This window comes from Papio anubis, chromosome 12, assembly GCF_008728515.1.
Source record: "Papio anubis isolate 15944 chromosome 12, Panubis1.0, whole genome shotgun sequence".
Taxonomy (NCBI): domain Eukaryota; kingdom Metazoa; phylum Chordata; class Mammalia; order Primates; family Cercopithecidae; genus Papio; species Papio anubis.
In genome coordinates, this window is record NC_044987.1 from 69833865 (window position 1) to 69858116 (window position 24252).

General features: G+C 51.0%; 1 protein-coding gene across 8 annotated transcripts in view; it reads left to right on the forward strand.

Annotated features, from left to right (window-relative positions):
• AMPD3 (adenosine monophosphate deaminase 3) overlaps positions 1–24252 on the forward strand; it is a 55432-nt gene that overhangs the window by 27621 nt on the left and 3559 nt on the right. For 5 of the 8 annotated variants that reach the window (XM_009186603.4, XM_003910228.5, XM_009186602.4 and 2 more), the window contains 10 exons: positions 3217–3379; positions 5949–6168; positions 8372–8501; positions 14449–14643; positions 15999–16130; positions 16669–16832; positions 17911–18037; positions 21172–21335; positions 22555–22675; positions 23808–23981. In XM_009186603.4, the coding sequence (XP_009184867.1) occupies positions 3217–3379; positions 5949–6168; positions 8372–8501; positions 14449–14643; positions 15999–16130; positions 16669–16832; positions 17911–18037; positions 21172–21335; positions 22555–22675; positions 23808–23981 (1590 nt within the window). Of the gene's footprint in view, positions 1–3216; positions 3380–5948; positions 6169–8371; positions 8502–14448; positions 14644–15998; positions 16131–16668; positions 16833–17910; positions 18038–21171; positions 21336–22554; positions 22676–23084; positions 23983–24252 lie in introns of those variants that run through there. The other 3 variants (XM_009186606.4, XM_009186605.4, XM_009186604.4) reach the window with 3 other exon arrangements.

A 24252-nucleotide genomic window follows, 5' to 3' on the forward strand; every position in this document is an offset into this window, starting at 1 on the left:
CTGGAGCCTGGTCCTGTCCGTGGGTGTCTGGGAGAAGGTAAAGAGGAGGCACAGGAGGCAAGGAGGGTCCTAGCAGAGGTTGTGGGGTGTGGGTGTGGTGTCTCAGTGGCTGCCGGTTCCCTGTGAGGAGGGCCCCGGGGTGCAGGCTGGCACACTGTGTCTGTGGCTTGTAACTTCCACATGTTCTCTAAGTCTAGAAAGCTGGAATTGGTCCCTGTAGCCCGATGAGAAAGGTGCCAGCTTGGGCCTTTCGGTGTTGCCAAATGTTTAGTAGATTCAAAGTCATGGTACTGAATGGTTTGTGTGAAATTAGTTGTTGCTAAATCATCTCTTCTTACATGTAGGTTCAGTACCCTTAAATATAGGCTAGATCCCCTCAGCTGGGAAGAGAGAATCTTGTTTAGAAATTGAGCAAATTGGTTTACACTAAGTGAGTTAATGCAGTCACTGAAAATGTGCTAATTTCACCTGATTGGATGATGCATTTTTTATGCATGCCTACTTCTTGGAGAGAAATATCACTGAGTTAGTGCCAGGATTAAGTTTGGCTCCAGTGCCGTGGCCCCAACTCACTACTTACGCCTCAGTTGGCTTCATTAGTCTCTCTTTTTAACAGTAGCTGAGAAAATATGGTGAATCTGAGACAGCAATGCAGCTTATTGCTCTTTCTATAAAATTTCCCCTAGCTTTCAAAAGTTTTTTGGTTATATGTAATGGAGAACACTTGCATATGGTACAAAATTTAAAAGATACAAAAATGGTATCAATTCACCCATTCTCCTCCTCAGAGGCAACCATTAGTTTTGGTTTCTTATGTATTCTCACATATATGGTCTATTTACCTACAATTATTTATGCATACATAGTTTATTTACTTATTTTTACAAAAATCGTAGTTTACAATATACATTATACTGCATCTTGCATTTTCCACTTAACAATACATCTTAAAGATAATGCCATATCAATATGTACATAACTTCTTTGTCCTTTTAAAAAATATGTACATAGTATTCCTTTGTGAGGATGTATCATAGTTTATTTTAATTAAGTTCCCATGGTTGGGAGTTTAGATTGGATTGAGAAAAATGCAGGCCTTGTCTGGAGATTAGCGTCTTGACCATGAGTCTTTGGTGTTCACTCAGCCTCAGGCAGGTGGGCAGAGCATTGGAAAGCAAGAGTCGAGGTGGGCCGACCACCAGCTGAACGGGAGGACATCAGCCCGTACCATGTACTAACATGTGCTAGCTTCTTTCTCCTAGTCTCCTGGCTGGCACAGAGTAGTACATGGAGCACCTGAACTGGGCAATTGGTCCTCAGAAAGCTAAGTGTCCATGAGAGGCAGGCTGATCTTGCAGATCTCCTGGCAGCAGTAGGTCTGCTGCCAGCCATGGGTCCTGTGATGCCTATAAGTTTGGCTGGTGGCCACTAGTCCACAGGGCTCCTGAGCATCCTCTCTGATGTCCTTAGCCATGGCCTGAGCCCCTGTCATGCTGAGTCCACTGGTTGCCCAGAGAAAGCATTTGGCTTTGTTGTTGGCTGGGACGTATTTTTGTCTAAGATGTCTGTGTCTGCTCACCTATTCCTGCTGCTCTCAGAAGCCATCCACTGGGAGGTATAAAAGGAATTAACATACCCTATGGGGACATTTAGAGGCAGGAAAGGAGAATCTTCCACCGTAACAAAAAGCAAGAAGTAGTATTTAGTAAAAGTATAAAAACATGCATAGGAAAAATATATTCAGACTTCTTCCCTCTGAGGATGCGGTAGGGAGGAGGGTAGAGTTTTAGCTGTATCTGTGATGATTTATTTCTTTAAACTTGTGAGAAATTTGAAAGAATTATGCTAAATATTAATATTGTCAGCTCTAGAAGGTAGATTATATTATCTTTGGTGCCTGTGTGTATGTTTAAAATATTGCAAAATTTAAAATGATGATTTTATTAAAGCAGAGGGGAACACTTTCAGGCCCCAGCCCTCCCCACTCTGGGCTATGCCAGCATGTGGTGCTTCCCTCTGCTGCACCCCTTACCCTGCATTATGTCTGTATGGCCACTTGTCTCCCCAAGCATTTTTCTGTGATTCTCATCCTTCCCAAACAGATTAAGATTAATGAGCCCATTGGAAGGTGGGAATTGATCTCATTCATCTTTGAATATGAGGCTGCTCTGGTAAAGCAGAACATCCTTAGACTTTGGGACTCAATCAGGTTAGAGTCTGAAATTTGACTTTGTAGCTTCGCAAGTGATTTATCCTCCCTGGGCCTCAGTTTTCCCATTTGCAAAATGGGTTGCGGTAAGGAGCAAAATGAAATCTATGGAAAGGTCTGGCACATAACACATGACAATGGGTCTTGTGGCCTGGATGAGTTGGGTGATTAACAGATTTAATCAGAAGTGTGGGGTTGGCAAAGAAGCAGGCTGAGCATGCAGAATTTGCTTTTGCTTTTTGTTTTGTTTCGACATATGAAGGACACATGAATTTTATCAACTGAAAATGATGGCGCTCATCGCCTTCAGGGGTAGGACTCAGGCTTTGTCCCTTCATGGGGCTGGTGCGAAAACAGACTTTTGGCTTAATTAGCTGAATGTGAAGCCAGCTTCTGGATGTGCAGGCTGGAGCACTTGTCTCTCTTCCAACGACCCTCACTCCTCCTGTGTCTCCTGTGTTGGGGGTCTCCAAGACCATTCCCAGGTTGGATGATTCACCAGGAGGACTCACAGGACTCTGCATATAGCTGTACTTACAGCTTTCATTTATTACAGTAAAGGATACAGAGCAAATCAGCAAAGGGAGAGATACTTGGGAGATATGAGGTGCAAGCTTCCAAGGTCCTCTCCCAGCGGAGTCATCAGAACATACCGAATACCTTCAGCATCACATTGTGACAGCACACGTGGGAAGTGTTGTTTACCAGGGAAGCTCATTAGAGATTCTGTGCCCAGGGTTTTCACTGAGGCTGGTCACACATCTGCATAGCAGATCTCAAATTCCTGGCTCCCAGAAGGAAAGCAGGTGTCCAACGTGAACCATATTGTTTGCACAAACAGTTTAGGTGCAGTGAACCACTCTTACTGGTCAGGGAGTGGTGAGAACCCTCCTGAAATCCAGGCTCCCAGATACCAGGCAAGGGCCAGTCTTACAAGCACGTCTTTCCAAGGATGGCAGTCTCAGGCCTGCTGCGTGAACCCTTTCCTGCCTGCCTCCCTTCTGCAGATCACTTTGGAGGACTACGAGCAGGCAGCCAAGAGCCTGGCCAAGGCCCTAATGATCCGGGAGAAGTATGCAAGGCTCGCCTACCACCGCTTCCCGCGGATCACATCCCAGTACCTGGGTCATCCGCGGGCAGATACTGCACCTCCGGAAGAGGGCCTTCCAGGTACAGAGCTCTGGCTGGAGGTTGGGTCCCAAGTGTGGGTGGACCAAGAGCTACTCAGGGCTTTTTGCTGGCTTGATCTATTTCCCCTGATGGTATTTTAAGAGGACAGTGTTCTTGCATTGACTTCTCCCACACTGATGTTTGATGGTTCCCCCAAGGATTGATTGTATATGTACTGTATGTCTCACCTGTGCAGAGCTGAACTGTTGAAGTTAAGAGAGAGAAGTAAAAGACAGTCCTTGTTCTTGGGAGTCCATCAGGGAGACAGGCAGTCTCATGTGGGATTTTTTTTTTTTTTTTTTTTTTTTTTTGAGATAGGGTCTTGCTCTGTTGCTCAGGCTGGCATGCAGTGGTACAATCACTGTTCACTGCAGCCTTAATCTCCTGGGATCAAGCAATCCTACCACCTCAGCCTCTCAAGTAGCTGGTATACAAAGGCACACACTACCACACCCACCTAATTAAAAAAAATATTATTATGTTTTGTAGAGATGGGGGTCTTACCATGTTGCCCAGGCTGGTCTCAAACTCCTGGACTCAAGTGATCCTCCTGCCCTGGCCTCCCAAAGTGCTGGGATTATAGATGTGAGCCACTGTGCCTGGCCTCGTGTGGCATATTTAAAAGAACACAATCACACAGTAAATGCCAAATTGGTGGTAGGGTGGATTGGGGAGGGAGTAGGAACAGAGGGCATGTTCCCTGGGAAGATGATGTAGGCTCTGGTGTCAAACACAGCTGCATTTGTATCTGGCCTCCATCAATTTCTTGGGATTTGGGGAAAGATATTTCTCCAAGCCTCACTTTGTAAAATGTAATCTATAAAATGGAAATGCAAATAATATCTGTCTCCAAGAGCTGTCGTGAGGATTAAACAAGAGAATGCATGTCAAGTACTTAGTTCAGTTCTGGCATCTAGTGAGTGTTCAGTAAGTGGTAGCTGCATTTATGCTGCCGAGTTCAGGAAAGGGGAGATCGGAGAGGGCTGGGTGGTTTCCTCATGAAGCCTCACCGTGAAGGACCTAACAGCAGCAGGGGCGGTAATGAGGACAATAGGAAACCCCACTCCTGAAAGTTGGTGGTGGGGGGACACATAAGGGCCCTGGTGGTCTCCATCAGTGCCTGGGACCCTGGCTGCCTCTGGGGGTAGCTGGTGGTGCCAAGTTGCCCCAGTCTCTGGCTTCCTTGAATTTCAAGTCCTGTATTTTGAACATCTGGGGCCTGAGGTAAATTTCAGCCCTTTGGGTCCATTTCCCTATCTGAGGGAAGTGGATCCTACCATCTCGGTTTTGGCAAAGACAGAAATGACTGTCAAATGTGTACTTTACGTGGACAGAGGACCCCCGTGTTCTGGGCATGAGTATGGGGAAGGGGAGCAACTTCCGAGTGTGCAGGCTGTAGCTTTACCTGGAGCTTGAACTGCCTGCATCTCGCAGACTGCTACACGCATTAGGGCCTCCTGAGCTGGCCTGTGACCATACCTGATGGGGCACGTCCCTCTCCACCTCTGCCTGCATCAGCCCCTTTGTGGCTCCTTACATGTGCTCTAGGGATGGCCTGTTCCTTCCAAGCATGGATGGAGGAGGCCCAGGCAGGTCACTCTGCCTTGGCAACTTCCTTTGATGCAGATCTTGAGGTTTGCTCCTGCCTATGCCGGCAGCTGAGCAGCTGATCCTGGATGGTGCCGACTGAGCTGCATGGAGTTGAAGCCTCCAGCTCTACTGATATTTAGCATCAATACATTCCTTAGGGACAGAGTTTATCAAGAGTCAGGAAAACTAATTATGAGAATAATAAGAATAATATCCTATAATTCATTATTCGTAGTACATTACTCTTTATGAAGAATTTTCTATACACACTATTGCAACCCTCACAGCAGCCTGTTAAGGCAAGGGATGTTATCTTCAGATGAGGAGACAGGCTCAGAGAGGTAAAGGAGTTTGCTGAAAGTCTCACAGCAGGGAAATTGCATAGAGGAGTTTTCTGCCTCCTGTTGGCTAATTCTAACCTTAACCTATAGTGGTGGGGAGCAGATGGCTTTATCATTGGCATTCCCCGCTCTGAGGGAGACAAGTTCCCTATCCTTTGCTCCTCCTGGGGAGGGAGTAGCTTCTTTAGCCCCTCAGCTGGCCTGGGCCCAGGACAATTATTTCCACTGGGCAGTCCAGGTGCAATCTGTTCTCTTCCTGGGAGAAGACACTGCTGCCCTTCTTAATATTCCTGGGATCTCTGAAGTGCTGAGGAAAATGAAGCCCATTTCAGTTAACTTTTAAAAAATTGTTGAAGTGCTAGCCATGTGCCAGGGACTGTTCTAGACACGTAGCAGTAAACAGCACAAATTAGTCTCTGCCTGCATGGAGTTTCTATTGGAGTGGAGAAGATGTCACATCTGAGATAAAGAAGTGACATGGTTTGACATGGTGGTAAGTGCTGGGAAGGAAGCAGGGAAGAGCACATCAGATGCGGGGCCGGTGTGGGGTTGGATTTTGGGCGGGAAGACCAGGGCAGGCCTCCGTGTCTTTTGAGCCCATGGGGGGCACTTTGCCATCCCTCAATCCTGTTTTGCAGACTTCCACCCTCCTCCACTGCCCCAGGAAGACCCCTACTGCCTGGATGATGCACCCCCCAACCTGGATTACTTGGTCCACATGCAGGGGGGCATTCTCTTCGTGTATGATAACAAGAAGATGCTGGAGCGCCAGGAGCCGCACAGCCTGCCCTACCCTGACCTGGAGACGTACACAGTGGACATGAGCCACATCCTGGCTCTCATCACCGATGGCCCCACGTAAGCCAGCTTCTCTGCAGCTGCCTTTCTTTGCACAGGTGCTGTTCTGTAGGAAGGAGATAAGAAAGGCCTTACCCCTCTGCCCTGGGGTCCTCTGTACTTAAAGCATCCCAGAAAGAGTGCGGTTTCTCCTTTCCTCAGTGCTTTGTGGGTTTCTGCAACAGTTTTCCTTCATAGGCTAGCATAGCCTTAGACGTGGTACTCCCTGTCCCCGCCTCCTTTTCTTTTTGAGACAGCATCTTGCTCTGTTGCCCAGGCTGGGGTGCAGTGGTATTGGCTTACTGCAGCCTCTGCCTCCCGGGTTGAAGTGATTCTCTTGCCTCAGCCTCCCGAGTAGCTGGGACTACAGGCATGTGCCACCATGGCTAATTTTTATATTTTTAGTAGAGACAGGAGTTTCGCCATGTTGCCTAGGCTGGTCTCAAACTCCAAAGCTCAGGTAATATACCCAACTCAGCCTCCCAAAGTGCTGGGATTACGGGTGTAAGCCACCATGCCCGGCCTCCTTGTCCCTTCTGCATGCATAATGTGGAGCCTCTGCTTGCTGGTGGCCACCCGGGCACCTCTGAATGGCTGTCATTCCTCTCCCCAGGCAGGACACCAGTCTTGTAGAGAGTTACCAGCCCAGAGCATAACTGTATTTGGTGAGGAGTGATGAAAACATTGCTTCAGGCCTTGGATTTTCTGGGTTTCTGGAGAGGAGCATGCAGCGAGCCTGGGGAACTTTGCTCATGGGCATGATGCCCCATGATGCTTGTGGGCTTGGCTCCAGCTAACCTGGTGGGCAGCCATCTTTCTGAATTTGGCCCCCTCACTTCTTGGTGGGCACTTAGGCTGATCAGTAATGTCCAGACCCTGTGAGCCTCAGAGTGGCTGTGCTGGGAGTGGGAGTCTTGGTGAGGGGAGGTGCTGGTCACTCCTGAGGACCTTCTCTCTGGTTTTCTGGGAATCCTGTGATGCCAGTCTCCAAAGTGGCATAGTGAGCCCAAGGTTGATGGGCAGCATGACTCTTAGTCCTCCCTGATCTGAGGGCAGAACTAAGGCATGGGAAGGGCAGGGGCGGTTCCTCAGAGGCTGTCCTCAGCCAGGTGTGCAGGCAGTGGCTGTCCCATCTGGGAGGTTGTGAGGATCCTGCCTGGGGAGAGAGACTGAGTGAGGCGGCGTTTAAACTCCCTTCCGACTCTGAGGCTGTCCTGTGCTCCGTCCACTCTGGGGCTTGTCTGGGCAGATGGATGACTGTGCTGTTGCAGCGCTGACAGATGCTCTTATGGAAGTCTAGGTGATTAGATGCCAAGGAAGCTGCTGTTTGTTCTGGTAGCACAAGGAAGCAGGGTAGCATGAATTGTGGTCAAAGGTTCTGTGTGGCTGTGGATGCAGGTGTGTGGCTAGGCACCTGGGCTGGGTGTGGGCTGGTGGTTGGCCACAGCAGTGAGCATCCCCATCCCCAGTGGCCTTTACTGGCTGATAAATCATAAAAACCCCTTCTCTGAGTTGGTGGGAATCTGGGGGCATCAGTCCTTACAGAGATTTCTGTCTTGGTAACAAATATCCCTACAGTCCCAACCTGCCCATGATGCAAAACATCCTCCTCTTGTCGTGAGGCCTCAGAGTTGAGAGGTCCTTGGGCCATGGCCATTAGGTCGGGGGGCTGGTTCCTCTGCCACCCAAGGTGGGCAGGTCATGCCTTGGAGTTTGACTGTGTTATCAGTCCTCCGGGCAACAAATTCCTTCTTCAAGGAATGACAAGTGGCTGAGGATAGAAAAGAGGAAGGAAAGGAGGGGATGAAGGAGGGAGACCTCCACTGAGTGTCCACTGTGCTTGGAGCCAGGCCCTTTCCCAGGCGTAAACCAGTTTAACCCTTACTTCAGCCTTGGGTGTTACCACCTGATATTTACTTTTGGGAAATGGAGGCTTGCGGTTAATTCCCTAAACACGTAAACTAGAAGTCAAAACACCTGTATGAGGTCCCAGAGCTGGCCTGCTATTGCCCCATCTCCTGACTCTCCACTGACTTTATAGAGTCTGTGGTGTGACTCAACAGTTCAGCAGGGTCTGCAGAAAGCCGGAACCTCCGCATTCTACCCTGCTCCATCCTGACCCTTCCAGCCAGGGTTGGCCCCTGCAGATGCTGGGGGCCTCCAAACTGGAGAGCTCGATGTGACTTCTGCTCAACTATGGTCTCTCCCCATCTCCAACTTGCAGGAAAACCTATTGTCACCGACGACTGAACTTTCTGGAATCCAAGTTCAGCCTTCATGAGATGTTAAACGAAATGTCTGAGTTCAAAGAGTTGAAGAGTAACCCCCACCGGGACTTCTATAACGTGAGAAAGGTGCGTTAGGGGCCAGTGTTCACAGCTGCCCCTCCCGGTCCCCCTCCCAGCCCATGGGATGCCCTGAGCCAGTCTGAGGTTTGTCCCCTGTGAGAACGTCAGGGCTCCTGCCTAAGGGCCGCCTTTGTGGCCAGAGGGGTATGAAGCATACATGCAGAAGGAAGATGGGTGAGCTATGTTTGTGTCAGGCTGGGTCTCAGACAGCACTTCAATCACTCTAGGTGGAAACCTTTGTCCTCATTGTATATCTGTTGGGATGTGCCCTCTTCCTTGGAAAATAGGGCACAGCCTATTAATTGGTCATAAAAGTTGAGCACAGCCTACTTTTAAGGTAGGGGATGTATGAGAGTCATCAAGGAAAGACACAGCTGTAAAGATCTCTTTGGTCCCCTCCTTGTGTCCATGTGTTCTCATTGTTCAGCTCCCTTATGAGTGAGAACATGCGGTGTTTGGTTTCTCTGTTCCTGTGTTAGTTTGCTGAGGATGATGGCTTCCAGCTGGGCTTAATACCTAGGTGATGGGTTGATAGGTGCAACAAACTACCATGGCACACATTTACCTATGTAACAAACTGGCACATTCTGCACATGTATCCTGGAACTTAAAGTAAAATAAATAAGTTAATAAAATAAAATTTAAATTCCCTGAAAAAAAATCTCTCTGGAGTTGGGAGTCTGTGGTTTTGCATCCTTCAGGATCATGTGGATTTAAAGAAAAGTCTCCGATATGCTCAGATCTCTGCCTCTCTTCTCCCACCGAGGGGATGGCAGCCTTGCCTGGGGCTCCTGGCAGTCTTCGCCTGCAGGGGCTGCAGCTGCGGTAGGAGTGAAGGTTAAATGATCGTGGCCCCAGCCTTTCTATTCTCTTCTGCTGAAGCGCTGTGCAGTGAGGCACAGGGTCAGTGCTAGGCAAGGGGCGTTTGATGGTGAGCAAGAGTCACTTCCTGTCAACCAGGTGGTTTGAGGGAGAGGCCAGAACTGAGCTGGCTTAGAGTGAGTAGGAGCTTGCCAGGCAGAGGGTGTGGTAGGGGAATGGAAGTGGTGGCATTCCAGGTAGAGGCACGTGATGTGCAAATGTCAGGAGGGAGGGATGATATGAGAGAGTCAAAACAGTGCGTTGACGTAACTGCAAACAGTGCAGTGTGGCTGGAGCGCAGTCATCGGGAGCAGGGAGCAGTGGGTTGTGGGGAGAGTAAGGCTGCAGATATGTGGGGAGGTCCTGGATCATGCGGGGGCTATGGGTTTCCCACAGAAGGCAGGGAGGTGGGCTGGGGTGTGTGGTGAGCTGGGAGAGAAGCTCCTTGGGGAAGAGTGGGGATCAGGCTTTGCTTGGAGGAAGGATGGCCAAAGCTGAATGGAGTCACAGTGGGGTTGTCATCTCCACAGGAGCTCTCTGTCCCAGCTGGGACCTCCTGGGGACTTCCTCTTTTTGGGGTCAGCTTTGACAAGGGAAGGTAGGCCAGGGGAGGATGTGGCTCCTCTGGGAAAGCCCAGCTCTAGGCTCCCTGACCTCCTGACTGGGAGCACTCAGCAATGCAGATGGAAGATCATATCTGGAGGCCCTAAGCCCACTTCTGTTACACGTCAGGGGGTCCAACACAGACTCCCACTTGGATGGGGTCAAGAGCTTTAAGAAGTGTTTGGCTTCAGCTCATGTGCCCTGAGAGGCTTACGGAAGTGTCTTGGCGATTTCCAGGCAGAAGTGAAAGGTGTTTTAGACACCACTTACGTGGGCACCCTGGCATTTTTACCTTCAAGCACCATTTGTTCCTTCTCTGTGAGCCTTAGGTGTTCAGACAGGTGGATGTCTCTATCACTACGTGAACGCCTCTCAGCCCTGCCCAAAGAACTTCACATGCCTAGCACATGCCCAGGCCCATGTCCAAAGAAACGCCTCTCCCAGCCTGTTGCAGTCCTGTCCTGCGCATACGTGAATGCCCTGGGCTTACCTGCTTCCTGCTGCCTGGGGCCAAGGTGTCCTTACTGACTGTGCTGGCACTGACACTGTTTGCTTCTAAGGTGGGGCCCCCGTGGGTGTTCCTGGGTCTACCAACTGCTCTCTGGTCACAACATGAGAACGAGTCCTGGCGTGGGGCTAGGGTAACAAATCAGAGCCTATCCTCAGGGTTCTCCTGCAGTCTTGGGGTTAATGTTTTCTCTGGACAGAGACGACCTTGATACCTATGACACAGTGGCCTGTTCTTAGGCACGCTGTCAGTCCATAAACATGGGTGCAGGGCTGCTATGAGCCAGGCCTGTGCCTGCCCCTGGGTGCTGCCTACTTGATAGCACTCTCTTTTTTTGGTTTTTTTGAGATGAAATTTTGCTCTTGTCGCTGGAGTGCAGTGGTGCAATCTCGGCTCACTGCAACCTCCGCCTCCTGGGTTCAAGCGATTCTCCTGCCTCAGCCTCCCAAGTAGCTGGGATTATAGGTGCCTGGCACCACGCCTGGCTAATTTTTGTATTTTTAGTAGAAATGGAGTTTTGCCATATTGCCCAGGCTGGTCCCGAACTCCTAGCCTCAGGTGATCTGCCTGCCTTGGCCTCCCAAAGTGCTGAGATTACAGGCATGAGCCACCACACTTGGCCTTGATAGCACTCTCATAGCCTCTACTATGGGGAGGAGAGCTGCTTTCTAAAATCCAGAATGGGCTGGATGGTGGCCTCCATCTGTCTAAAGTGCTGTTGGTGTCCCGGGGGCAGAACAGGGCTGTGGTCTGAGGCAGGAGCTGTGACGTGGCCATGGATCTGTGTGGGTGGTGTCTGTGGAGGGACCCGTCACATTGCAGCAGGTGAAGGGCTGAGATACCCCGAGGCCCAGCCAGCAGGACTGTGTGACCGAGACACTTGTTTTCTATATGCAGAAGCAAGATAGAAGGGCTGAGTGTGTTTGCTGCTTGGGAATTGGGTAGAAATAGGTGAGGTCTACTGTGGTTTAAGTGTCATATTAAGAATAGCAAATAGGTTTTATCTTCTGTACTAAACCTGACCAATTAGGGGTAGTTACCAGAGGCCACTCCTAAAGCTTAGTGAAAAGAGTACTGTCCTCGATTATCAATGCCTGCCATGGGTATGGAAATGGTCAGTGTTGGCTTAGGTCCCAGATTTGGAAACTCTGCTCTTTGTTTACATCTGAATCTTAGGTGAACATGGGGAATGCACTTAGATCCTCTGGTGAATTGAAAACACTGACCTCCAATGACCTTCAATTATTTTGTTCCTAAAATAATCACCCTTGAGATTCTGAAGTTTGGATGGGGTGCTTCCTGGATTGTCCAGTTGTTTTCCTCATTTATCTTGTGACTCACAGGGGTAAGGATAGGCTGACCCCCCTGTGGTGTGTCATTGGTAAGCTAGAGAACAGGATCAGAAAGCCCAGAATCCGCTGAGTCATGCTGAGTTCGTTGCACCAAGCTGTGTCCAGCTGAGCTGAGCCAGGCTGACCTCTTGTGCATCCCACGTGAGCCCAGCCTCATCTCTGAGGAGCCTGGATTTTGGGGATGTTTTAGTTTTCTGCTTTGTTTTGTTTCCCCAATGTCCAGTGGTTTGTCTTTCTGGTAAGAATGGCAAGATTAATGGCAGGAAGGACCCTGATGAGTGAGGGCTGTGGCTAATGACATGGGCTGGCTGGCATAATGCTCACAGAGGTCCAGTGGATCAAATATCTGGTTTGGCATGACTTGGAGATGCTCAGCCAGCCATGGACAGCATTCCCTGCCCTGAGGTCAGCCGCCTCCTCACCCCAGCCCAGGCTGAGCGCCCAGTCGGCCGCAACAGTAGCTCCAGAGTGTGGTCTAATGGCTGTCAGCAGCCTGGCCTGTGAGGCTGCTGTCATCCTCCCCGGGAGCTCCCGTAGGTCCCTTGGGCTCAGGGAGGGGGAGCCAGTTTGCCCACAGTGACTTCAGGCCATCCCTCAGCTTAGCTGGGGCTTCATTTCTCAGGGCTTATGGCTGTCCTGTGAGTGAAGCACAGTGAAAAGGGCGAGTGGGGATGAGGGATGGGGAGATGGGTAGGATCCAGGTAATATTAGCAGAACCCTCATCCTAAGATTAATGAAGAGGGTTCAGTAACAGAAACAAATTACATTTAAAAAATCCCTTCTAGCTTCTGTGTATGGAGAATGAATTGAACCAGAGCACAAGAAAAAGGAACAAGACCAGTTAGGAGGTCACTGTGAATTCAGGCCTGAGAACATGCAGGCTTGAACTCCCGTGGTGGCAGTGGGGTTGGAGAATATTGTATGGATTTGACATCCATTTGGAAGGCAGAATTGATGAGACTCACTGAGGGAAGGGAGTAGTAGGAAAGCCAAGGATGACTCCCAGTTTTTCAGTGTGACCAACTGGATTCAGGACACTCCATTTCCTAGGATTCCAGAATCTGGGAGATAATCATCAGGCTTGGGCTGGGGTCAGAGATGAAGAGTCCACTTTTGGATATATTAAGTTTGAACTGCCTTTGGGTTATCCAGATAGAGGTGTCAAGTAGGCAGTAGTATGTACAGTTCTGGAGCTTTTGGCTGGTGACATAAATTTGGGAATTGGTATAAGTAAAATAATTAAATACACAGAAATGGAACAGATCACCTTTGGAGAGAGTTTATAGTGAGAGGACAAGAGAGCCCAGGACCAGGCATCAAGAAATTCCATTATTAAGAGGTCTGGTAGTGAGGATGAGCTGACTAAGGAGGCTGAAAAGGAGAGGACAGAGATGCAAGGGGTCAGTCTGGTATCACAGGACTTAGCACGATATAGAGGACATATTTCGAGATCTTGCTGGGCTCCTTCTGCAAAGGTGCCTTCTGCAAAAAACTGCCTTTCCCTGCAATGTGGGAAGAAGTCTAAGCTGACTGTTCGTTTCTGCTTTTTAGGATTTGCTCTAAGATCTTTGGCCTTGGGCCCCATGGCTTGAGTCCATATGTTGGCTTAGGGTCACTAGAGCGGCTTCCAGTAGAGTGGCTTCTTCTTGGGACTTGGATGCCCTGGAGTTTGGGTGAGGTGTGACTAGTCAAGGAAGGGTATGTTTCGGGGGTTGGCCTCTAGTGTCTGTTCTCATTCATTCCCACTTGGAGGTTTGCTTTGGGAATGCTCTGAGGGTTCTGAGAAGGATCAATGGGAAGAGTGGGATTTGATGGGCCCTCAGAGTTATCACTGAAACCATGAGAACCTGTCACACCTCTTAATTTGTTCATTCATTCATCCATTGGTTCGACTTTGTACTAGGCTCTCGGGTAGGTGCTGAAGACTTAGAGGCATCAAACATGGCCTTTGTCCTTGAGGAGCTCCCAGTCTAGTGAAAGAGTAGACACCCAGACATTAGAGTGATCAGGAGGGTCTGCACAGCAATGGGATGCCTGTGCCAGGTTTTGAGGTTGGGCGAGCGAAAGAACATTCAGTTGTGCTTGGAGGAACAAGGTTGGCTCCCAAATGGAGGAGGTTGTGGGAAATTTCTAGGTGGATGAGATGGTGGAGAGAAAGTAGGGCATTCCAGACTGAAGAAACACATAGGCAAAGTGACACAGTGTGCTGTACCTCAGTGTCTTGTGTGCCCGTAAGTGGTTTGTCACGGCTGTAGCACAGAATGGGGCAGTGGCAAGGCGAGAGTTAAGGCTTGAAATAAGCCTTGAATCCCAAGCCAAGGCACTTGGGCTGTATCGTGAGGCTGATGGGCCCACTGGTCGTTTGTTGACTGGGGAATGGCCTGATCCAATCTGCATTTTAAAAAGATTTCCTGGTGCTGTAGGAGGTGGAATGGGCAGCAAGGCTGAAAGGGAGGGATGCTGGTTTCGAAGTCTGAGGAGAGATGCGGAGTGGGATCCAGGCATTGGTGGGGCCGCCCCGATGGCCCATGAGGTGCTGGGGTTCTGTGCATATTAAGGGTTGGATGTCTTAACTCTTGTTGCTAGGGGAGGTGGCCTGACTCAGGGCGTGGTGGGTGCTGTGTTCCAGGTGGACACGCACATCCATGCGGCTGCCTGCATGAACCAAAAGCATCTGCTGCGCTTCATCAAGCACACGTACCAGACGGAGCCTGACAGGACTGTGGCGGAGAAGCGGGGCCAGAAGATCACCCTGCGGCAGGTGTTTGACAGCCTGCACATGGACCCCTACGACCTCACTGTGGACTCGCTGGATGTCCACGCGGTGAGTGAGCTTCCGCTCTAGTGCCGCCAGCAGACAGCAGCCCTGGCTGGGGACTCAGGCCCCTGGAAAGCCACCGTGATTGTGCTTGCGGGGAGGCGCTATGGAAGCAACTCTTTCTCTTCTCTCTGACTAAGAGATCATGTGGCCTCAGAGAATAACAGGTCTGGGGCAGCCATAGGACAGGGAAAGAGGGTGTGTGGCTTGGGGCCCGACAGGTCTAAGCACTAATCCCACTCCTGCCACTTAGGAGTTTTGTGCCCTTAGGCAACTCACAGAAGCTTTTATTTCCTTGCCTATAAAATGGTGACAGCCATGTGCCTTATTCACTTTAAAAAAAAATATTGAAACACTAAATGATAGTGTAACTGCTATGGAAAACAGTATGGTAGTTCCTAAGAAAGTTATGTATAGAATTACCTATGCCTCAGCAATTCACTTCTAGGTATATACCCAAAAGAACTGAAAGCAGGAACTTGAACAGATACTCACATACCAATGTTCATAGCAGTATTATTCAGAGCAGCCAACAGATAGAAACAGCCCGTGTTCATCAACAGATGAATGGGTAAACAAAATGTGGTATATCCATACCATGGAATATCGTTCAGCCATAAGAAGGAGTAAAGTACTGATACATGCAACAACCATCAATGAACTTTTCAAAAGATTACACTAAATCGAAGCCAGACTCAAAAGGACAAATATCATGTGATTCCACTGATATAAGGTACCTAGAATAGGCAAATTCATAGAAATAGAAAGGAGAATAGAAGTTACCAGGGGCAGGCGAGAGGAAGGCATGGGGAGTTAGTTTAGTGGGTATAGACTTTGGGATGATAAAAAATTCTGGAAATGGTTAGTGGTGATGGTTGCACACCAGTGTCAATGTACTTAAAGCCACTGGAACTGTACAGTTAAAAATGGTTGAAATGGTAAATGTTGTGTTGTGCATGCTTTATTAGAACAAAAAAAAACCTTTGTTAAACAGAACGTTGAATGATATAATATGGAGAAAGTGCTTTACAAAATGTGAGCAGTGATAGGGAATGCTTTATTATTCAGTGGTCCAGCCTCTCTGCTCACTAAGCCAGCCGTGTCCCAAGCTGAGCTGTGGTGACTTGCAGATGGGGCCCCTGCTGTTCCTTCACAGGGGGCCTTGCCAAAGGATCCCAAGCTGACCAAGTAAGGATCCATGGTCCTGGTTCCCAGGAGTTTCTAAGGTTTCATGCAAGAATTGACATAGAAGATGTCTTTCGGTGCGGCCATACAGAAGGCCGTCTCGTAAAGGTCTAGAGAGGGGAATGTGCGTGGTGGCTGCAGAATGATGCGTCGATTGGTGTGGTCTCCTCCCGCAGGGCCGGCAGACATTCCACCGCTTTGACAAGTTCAACTCCAAATACAACCCTGTGGGGGCCAGTGAGCTGCGTGACCTGTATTTGAAAACTGAAAACTATCTGGGAGGAGAGTACTTTGCTCGGATGGTCAAGGTGAGTGAACCCTCAGTCTCTCTAAGGCCTCTCAGGTGCCTGCCAACATCTGCCTTCAGAGAGTGGGGGCCCTGTGTGCCCCTGGCTCCTTCCCCTCCCTCTGTCCACCATCAACTCAGGCAAGGGTGAGGTGCCCAGGTGCCCAGTGCTGTGGCCTGGCTGCCTGCTCCAGGCAGTGCTGCATGTGCCAACTGCAGGGAAGAGGAGGGAAGGGTATCCACCTTGGACGAGCTCACAGCACCTGGCCTGGCTTTCCTGTCTCTGCAGCATGAACCCGGCTGGGTGCAGATGAGCTCCGTGTGGAGATGCTTCTGCTGTGGCTGGTTCTGCAGACCCAAGGCCTTCCTCCCCAGAGGGAGCTTCTGCTAAAGTGGAACAAGAGCTTACAGGAGCAGGCAGCCCTGGGGATTTAGATCAGTGCTTCCAGACTGGGAACAAGGTGGCTGGGGGAGCCACAGGACCCTGCTGGTGATGGAGAGTGAGGGTCTCCTATGTAGCTGGGATGCACTGGGGCTGACCCAAGCTCTTCTTACGCCAGGAGGTTGCCCGGGAGCTGGAGGAGAGCAAGTACCAGTACTCAGAGCCACGGCTCTCCATCTACGGCCGCAGTCCTGAGGAGTGGCCCAACCTGGCCCGCTGGTTCATCCAGCACAAGGTCTACTCTCCCAACATGCGCTGGATCATCCAGGTGCCCCGGATCTAGTAAGTCAGGTGGCCCCGCTGTCTGCCCTGTGCCCTACGGAGGTGACAGTCTGTCCCTCGTGGGCTGCTGAATCTGCACTCCTGAGAGGTAGGGCCTGTTCTGGTGCCAGCTTAGGCTTGTCCTTTCCAGGGATTTTTCCATGGAAGGAGTGATAAGCAAAGATGTCTGCATGATACTAGAACTCTTTTTTTTTTTTTTTAAACAGAGTCTCACTCTGTCACCCAGGCTCTGAGTGTAGTGGTGTGATCTTGGCTCACTGCAACCTCCACCTCCCTGGTTCAAGCAATTCTTTGCCTCAGCCTCCCGAGTAGCAGGGATTACAGACACCCGCCACCGCGTCTGGCTAATTTTTGTATTTTTAGTAGAGATGGGGTTTCACCATCTTGGCCAGGCTGGTCTTGAACTCCTGATCTCGTGATCCACCTGCTTCAGCTTCCCAAAATGCTGGGATTACAGGTGTGAGCCACCGCGTCCGGCCAACACTAGAACTCTTGATCTTTGAAAAATATAGCAGTGCAAAAGCCTTGGGGGAACAACCATCCTCACCTTCTTCTCATTGTGGGTTGAGGATGGATTGTCCTTCTGGTGAGACCCGGAGTATGGGGAGAGCTGGTAGTGGTCTACATTGCTGGCCCTCTCCCTGGATGTCACTCAGATGACTGCTGTCCTCTCCAGGTGGCTGGCCAGGGTGGAGCCCATGGCTCCAGGATGGACTGGGGTATGTGGTTTAGGGAAACAGAGCTGAGTAACAGAATGTTTGGGTCACTGGGAGTTTGAGGACTCATATCTCAGCCTGTTGGTCAGCCAGAATGCCAACATCCCACTCCCAGTGGCTTCTGGCTTGAGAAAGCGCTCTGATGGGCGTGGGTAGGTGTGGAGCTTGCAAACCAAGGCAGAGTATTGCAGACATTGCTGGGAGAGGAGGAGAAAGGAGGGATCTGTGTTCAGGCCACATCTGACTTGACTCTGGGTGTTTGATGGGGACACAGGGTGCCTGAGGAAGTGACTGGGGCTGCTCTCTGACAGGGCAGCAGGCTGTTGGATCCACCTGATAAGCGAGTCTTTGCTGTCCCCCAGCGACATATTTAGGTCGAAGAAGCTGCTGCCAAACTTTGGGAAGATGCTGGAGAACATCTTCCTGCCCCTTTTCGAGGCTACGATCAACCCCCAAGATCATCGAGAGCTTCACCTCTTCCTTAAATATGTAAGTGTGGGTGGTGCCCCAGGCAGGGCTCTTAGTGGCAGGAATGGATTCGCTGTGAGCTGGGTCAGGTTTGCTCCCGCCCTTCACCGAGGTATCTCAGGTCCTGCCACCTGTGATCCAGGCATGGGGTCACCAGCCCCAAGAAGCTGGATTTCTAAAAAGTCCCTTTCACCTCAGGGGCAGCTCTGGGAGTCGTGGGTGGCGGGGTTGGGGGGGGGGGGTCTTGGGGCAGGCCTTTCCAGAGGAAGGCAACAGTGGACAAAGACTGGGAACTCGGTTCCTGCCAGGTGGGGCTGGAAAGGCTGGATCTAGCCTCCGACAGCACCAAGCAGCAGCCTCAGGTTTTTTTTTTTTTTTTTTTTTTTTTTAAAGAAATGCAAACACTTTAATTCACCTGCTTTACCAGCAACAAAGGTCCTCACACCATGTGTGATTAAGTACAAACCCCCAAAACGTATTTCCTTTCCAGATTCAGTTAGTTGTAGGAGAAGGAGAGGAGCAGTCTGGGAGAGACTTAACCAGGGAGGGAGGGAGAGGGGGCGGGAGCCAGTCCCTCCCTCTGATGCCTGGCATCCAGGGGGTATCAGATGGTGATACAGGCCAGTGCCCGGTGATGGATGACTTTCTACAGGGAGAGGTGCAGGGGGGAGCCCGAGGGCTGGGGCACAGGGGAAGGATTGAGTCTGTGTTCCCAGAAAGTGATTGGACAAGCTGAGGGACATCATCGAATTTATGTTTTAGACAAACATATTCTGGCTGTTGTATGGAGATGGCCCAGAAGAGAAGGTAGCTGGAGGTGGGGGCAAGGGTGAGAGTCAGGGGCCTGCCTGGGGACAGGAGGGGAGCTTGACCCAGTGGAAACAGCTCACACTCATGTGTGCTGCCTGGCCTGGTCAGACGCCACGATGTGATCTCACCTAAGCCTGACAATTACCCCATTACTATCATCATTTTGTTGTTAACAATAAGCAGAATTATTATGTGCTTGGTGTGTGTTGGACATGGTGTTAAGTGCTCTCCCTGGATTATCTCATTTGATCCTCGCCAAAGCCCTGTGAAGCTGCTAGCTCCAATTGACACACAAGGAAATTAAAACAGATCATAAAGCTAAAAGTGGCAGAGCTGGAATGCGTGTCCAGGCAGGCTGACTCCAGCGATGTGCCCCGAACCCCTATTCTATGTTGCCTCCCAAGTGAGAACAGTGAGGTGCACAGCAGCTACCAGCTTGTGTCTCTGAGGTGTGGCAGTGCAGGGACTCTGTACAGAGTGTGGGGTTTGGTGAGAAGGGGTGGGTGTAGACCTGGCAGGACTTGGACAGAGACTGAAGGAGGCATTGGGGGGAGTCTAGGATGCCTCCCAGGTGCCTGGCTTTGCAGGAGCATGGATGGCGCACTGTTCGAAGGTTGCTGCCAGCAGTGGAAGAAGAGCAGGTGTGGGGAGGAGGAGGAGCAGGAGGAGGAGACAATGTATTTAGCGCCCGAGGCTGTGGGAGATGCAGTGGTGAGGCCCTGCTTCAGCTGGATAGAGCTCAGAAGAGAGGCTAAAGTTATCCCCATGTCAGGCCCCAGAAAGTTTGGGTGAAGTATGGGGCTAGTAAGCATAGAGCAGAGCTCACGGTCCTCCCTGGCCCCCCAAACCCGTCTAGGGCGTGCTTAGGGTCATAGCAGGGACCCTGTCATTTCCTTTGACACACAGGGCTCTGTGACACGGAAGATTCTGGCCAAGACCCTCATGCTGCCTTGCTCCTCTGGGCCCTTGCTGTCCCCAGTAGGAACAGGAGAAGCTGGCAGACCTGGCTGGGGCCTGGGCCCTGGGCTGGGAGCCCCCCAGTTTGGGCCAGTTGTGGATTAAGGGGACAGTCTCTTTCTCCCTTCTGCTATTCAGAGGCCCCTTTGCAAAGCACTGCCGTGGCCTGGTAGCAAGCCTCCCCTCTGCGCTGAGAGCCCGCATGCTCCATGAATATGGTCTTGGTTGGGGATGACCTCTGGGATCAGCCAGAAGGCTCCAGTGACTCGGGAGGGGCCCCCAGGGGTCTCAGCTAAGGTAGAACTGCAGTGGAAGGGTGGGGGTTTCCTGAGGCTACTCAGACCCATCTCAGAGGGCAGCTCCCAGTGGGGATCGGAGAGCAGAGCTGCCTCCCAGGAGCCACGGCTTAGCCCAGCAAGGACCCTCTTGTCTGTCTGTGAGGCAGCTGGGTGGTTTCTCCTGGGTTCACCTGGACATGCGCTAGGGTATCCTCCAACTGCAGCCCCAAGGAGTGCAGACCCAGAGACCAGAACCAATTTTTTTTTTTCAGACGGAGTCTTGCTCTGTCACCCAGTCTGGAATGCAGTGGTGCAATCTCAGCTCACTGCAGCCTCCACCTCCTGGGTTCAAGCAATTCTTCCGCCTCAGCCTCCTAGTAGCTGGGATTACAGATATGTGCCACCATGCCTGGCTAATTTTTGTGTTTTTTTTTAGTAGAGACTGGGTTTCACCATGTTGGGCGGGCTGGCCTTGAACTCCTGACCTCGTGATCTGCCTGCCTCAGCCTCCCAAAGTGCTGGGATTACAGGTGTGAGCCACCGTGCCTGGCCGAACCTGGTTTCTTGAGTGACTTTCTTAGTTGCCTTGGCCCTGGTTTGCTCAACTGTAAAATGGGGCTGGTAGCCAAGCCCTCCCTCCCCGGTTGCTCTGAGTATGAATTAACTGATGTGAGTGAAGTGCTTCAAGCAGGGCCTGATGCGTGATGTGTACTAGGACCCTTCCCCCTCACAGCTTGTCGCTGCTGCTGATGGCAGTGACTGCTGCTCCCTGCAGGCTGACCTCGGCACAGCAGAGGGGCAGGTGGTGGGCATGGCTGGCTCACCCTTCACCTGGCTTGGCAGTTTCCCCCACTGTCACCACCACCACACAGGGGCTTGGCACTCTCCTGTCTCACCTCCAGAGTACCTATGGATGCTCCGAAGGGGCAGAACTTGGTGTTGCACTCACTTTTCATCCCTGGGAGGAATGTGGCCTCAGCTAGGCTAAGGGGTCCCCAGCTGAGGTGTGAACCTGAGGGGCCCAGACCCCCAGGCCTCTGGCAGTTATGAGCCCCGGGAGGCTGAGCCAAGACTGAGTCCTTGGTGCTCAGGACCTCTCCTCCTGCCTAGGTGACGGGGTTCGACAGCGTGGATGATGAGTCCAAGCACAGCGACCACATGTTTTCTGACAAGAGCCCGAGCCCGGATGTCTGGACCAGCGAGCAGAACCCACCCTACAGCTACTACCTGTACTACATGTATGCCAACATCATGGTGCTCAACAACCTCCGCAGGTGCGTGAGGCCTGCCCTCGCACACGCTTGGGTTCATGTGTTAGCATGTGCACACATGCACACACTCATGCATGTGATCCTTGTGTCCATGTGCACCTGAACCAACACGCGTGTCCATGTGCCCACATACCTCAAAACACACAGCACTTTCCAGCCTGCTATGTGAGGCGTGTCTCCACATGATCACACACATGCAAACATGCCCACCATAACACACATACCAGTACAGACATATGTCATGTACAGTATGCAATGCAGCCACAGTCCACACGTGTCTACACGTTTATATGTACACACACCAGTGCACACTCCATGTGTACCTGTACGTCCCTGAGATAACAGAAGCATAGGACATGCTATCACACACATGCATGTTTACTTACTGCCACACCAACAATATCCACATGTGCATATTTTCGTTCAGCAAATCACTGGCATGCGATAGGCACTACCCTGGGCACTGGACAAATAACAGGGAAAAAAACAGACTAAATCCATGCACGCCCTTACAGGCAGAGGTCTTACAGGCAGAGGCTCCCACCAGTATGCACACAGACGAGGCACATGTGGCCAGGAGTTAGCTACCCAGGGCAGCAGGACACCAAGCCATTCCCTTCCCTACAAGTCTTGCATCCCACTTTCCCCTGCTGGGCCCTGGGGCCTCTCTAGCTCAGCCTAAACTGGTGCTAGTTGGTGGGTGTGGAGGTTTTGAATGGGGTCCTGACTGAAAGAAATGGCCTGGCAGGGTGGAGGAAGTCCTGGGCTGAGCTTCTGGAGATCGGGGCTCTGGTTCTGGCTTTGCCACTGACCTGTTCAGTGGCATGGAACACAGACTTCACTCTCCGAGCCTTGGTTTGCTCATTTCCATAACACAGAGGTCAGACTCCATGGTTTCTCATGGCCTTCCCTGCCCTGCAGTTCTGCGAATGCGGGTCACGAGGCCAGGAGAGGAAGACAGGAGAGTGGCTGGAGGGCACAGCAGGGTCCCTTTCTACCGCGAGGCCCACTCTCTGCTGGTAGAGGTGATGCTTCTTGGTTCTAAGGGGTCCTGGGGCCTGGGCCTCTGCATTTTAGGAGAGGTAGTTTCCAGGGTGCACTGGGTCAGCACAGCTGACCGTAGGTGGTCATTCCCCCTGGAGCTGACCCTGAGCTGAGGCTGCAGGCCCCAGGCAGAGCCAACTGGGGGGGCCTTCCTGATTCGGGGCCCCTTCTCTTACAGGGAGCGCGGCCTGAGCACGTTCCTGTTCCGGCCGCACTGTGGGGAGGCCGGCTCCATCACCCACCTGGTGTCTGCCTTCCTCACTGCTGACAACATTTCCCATGGGCTGCTCCTTAAGAAGGTAAACAGGCCACTCTTGGGAGCCTGCCCTGAGTGACTGCCCTGCCTTGGGCTTCTGGGAGGCTCGGCCAGTGAGGCCAGAAGGCTGGGCCCTCTTCTGGGCTGGGATGTCTGTCCTTATCTTGGTTTTATTTTTAATTATGAAAGTAATGTAATCAAACTCATTGCAATTTCGATTTTCCAAAAACTGGAGAAATGAAAAAAAGCCAGCCCTTATTGCTATTACTTTAATAGAACTAGCCATTATTAGCTTTTTAGTATATCTAATTTCCATCTTTTATCCACAGCATATTTTTAATGTGTTTATTATCATAATGAACACAGAATTTAGTTCCTGCCTTGTCCCTTATTGTTGTATGACAAGCATTTTTTGACGCTGCAACATAATGTCTATGCTTTTCCTTCCAAAGGCTGTTGTAGGATGAAGGGTCTGCCACTTTATCTGTAATTGACTCAACCAGTCCACACTAGTTGGACACAGAGTCCATCCACCTTTTCACTGGTGTACCCTTGAGCTCTGTGCATGCAGTCTTCTCCATATTTTGGATCACTTTCCACTGGCACGCTGTTTGATCAAAATGCTCCCTTTCCCCGATGCCGGTGAGGTGTAACCATGGGTCACGTGTTTGGGTAGGGTGGGTGCTACAGTAGAACGCCACTCTGTCCTGGGCGGGTCCGCCCTTCCCATCCCTCCAGGGATCATCTCCCGGGAGCTGGAGTGTTTATAGTCTCAGCCTGGCTGTTTGCAGTCAAAGCAACAAAACAACTAAAGTGGGGCATCTTCTAGACTAGGTCCATGCCTAGAGGCAAGGAGCTGAAGGTATAGGCTGGAGTGGGCTGCCCTTCCTGCCCTGAGCCTTGCCTCCAGTTTGGAGCAAGAGTGAGCGCTTCCAAAAATAGATAGAGGCACCAGGGAGGGCTGGCATGCAATGCAGGAACGAGATGAACAGTGGGGAAGAGGGAGAGTGGGTCTGAGTGTCCTTGCTTCCAGGAACTCGGGTTGAGGACTTGGGCAGACACCGTTCAGACCCCTGGTTTCCACTGGTGAATGCTTCTTCCCTCCCTTTCTCCCTTCCCTTTTCTCTTCTCCCCTCTCTGGCACTTGTCACATGAGTTTGGTGGTTCTTTTGCAGAGTCCGGTATTGCAGTATCTCTACTACCTTGCTCAGATCCCCATTGCTATGTCTCCTCTTAGCAATAACAGTTTGTTCCTCGAATATTCCAAGAACCCTCTGAGGGAATTCCTGCACAAGGGACTGCACGTTTCTCTTTCCACCGATGACCCTATGCAGTTCCACTACACAAAGGTGAGGACTTTGGGGTGAGGACAGTAGTGCCTCAGTAGGCACCAGTCCTAGCCTGTCTTCCCATTTTATGGACCCGAGCCCTTGGCTCAGTTCTGCTTTTGGGGTGGGGCTGGTGGCCCAGTGAAGGCAAAAAGGAAGCCACTGTTGGGGGAAAATTTTGCCTTCCAGGAGCCCTTTCTTTGGGGTTCTTGAACCCTCAAAGGCACAATTTAGTATCTTTGCCTTCCTCTATTTTTCCTTTCTTTGACATTTGTGAGCTCTGTGACCTTGG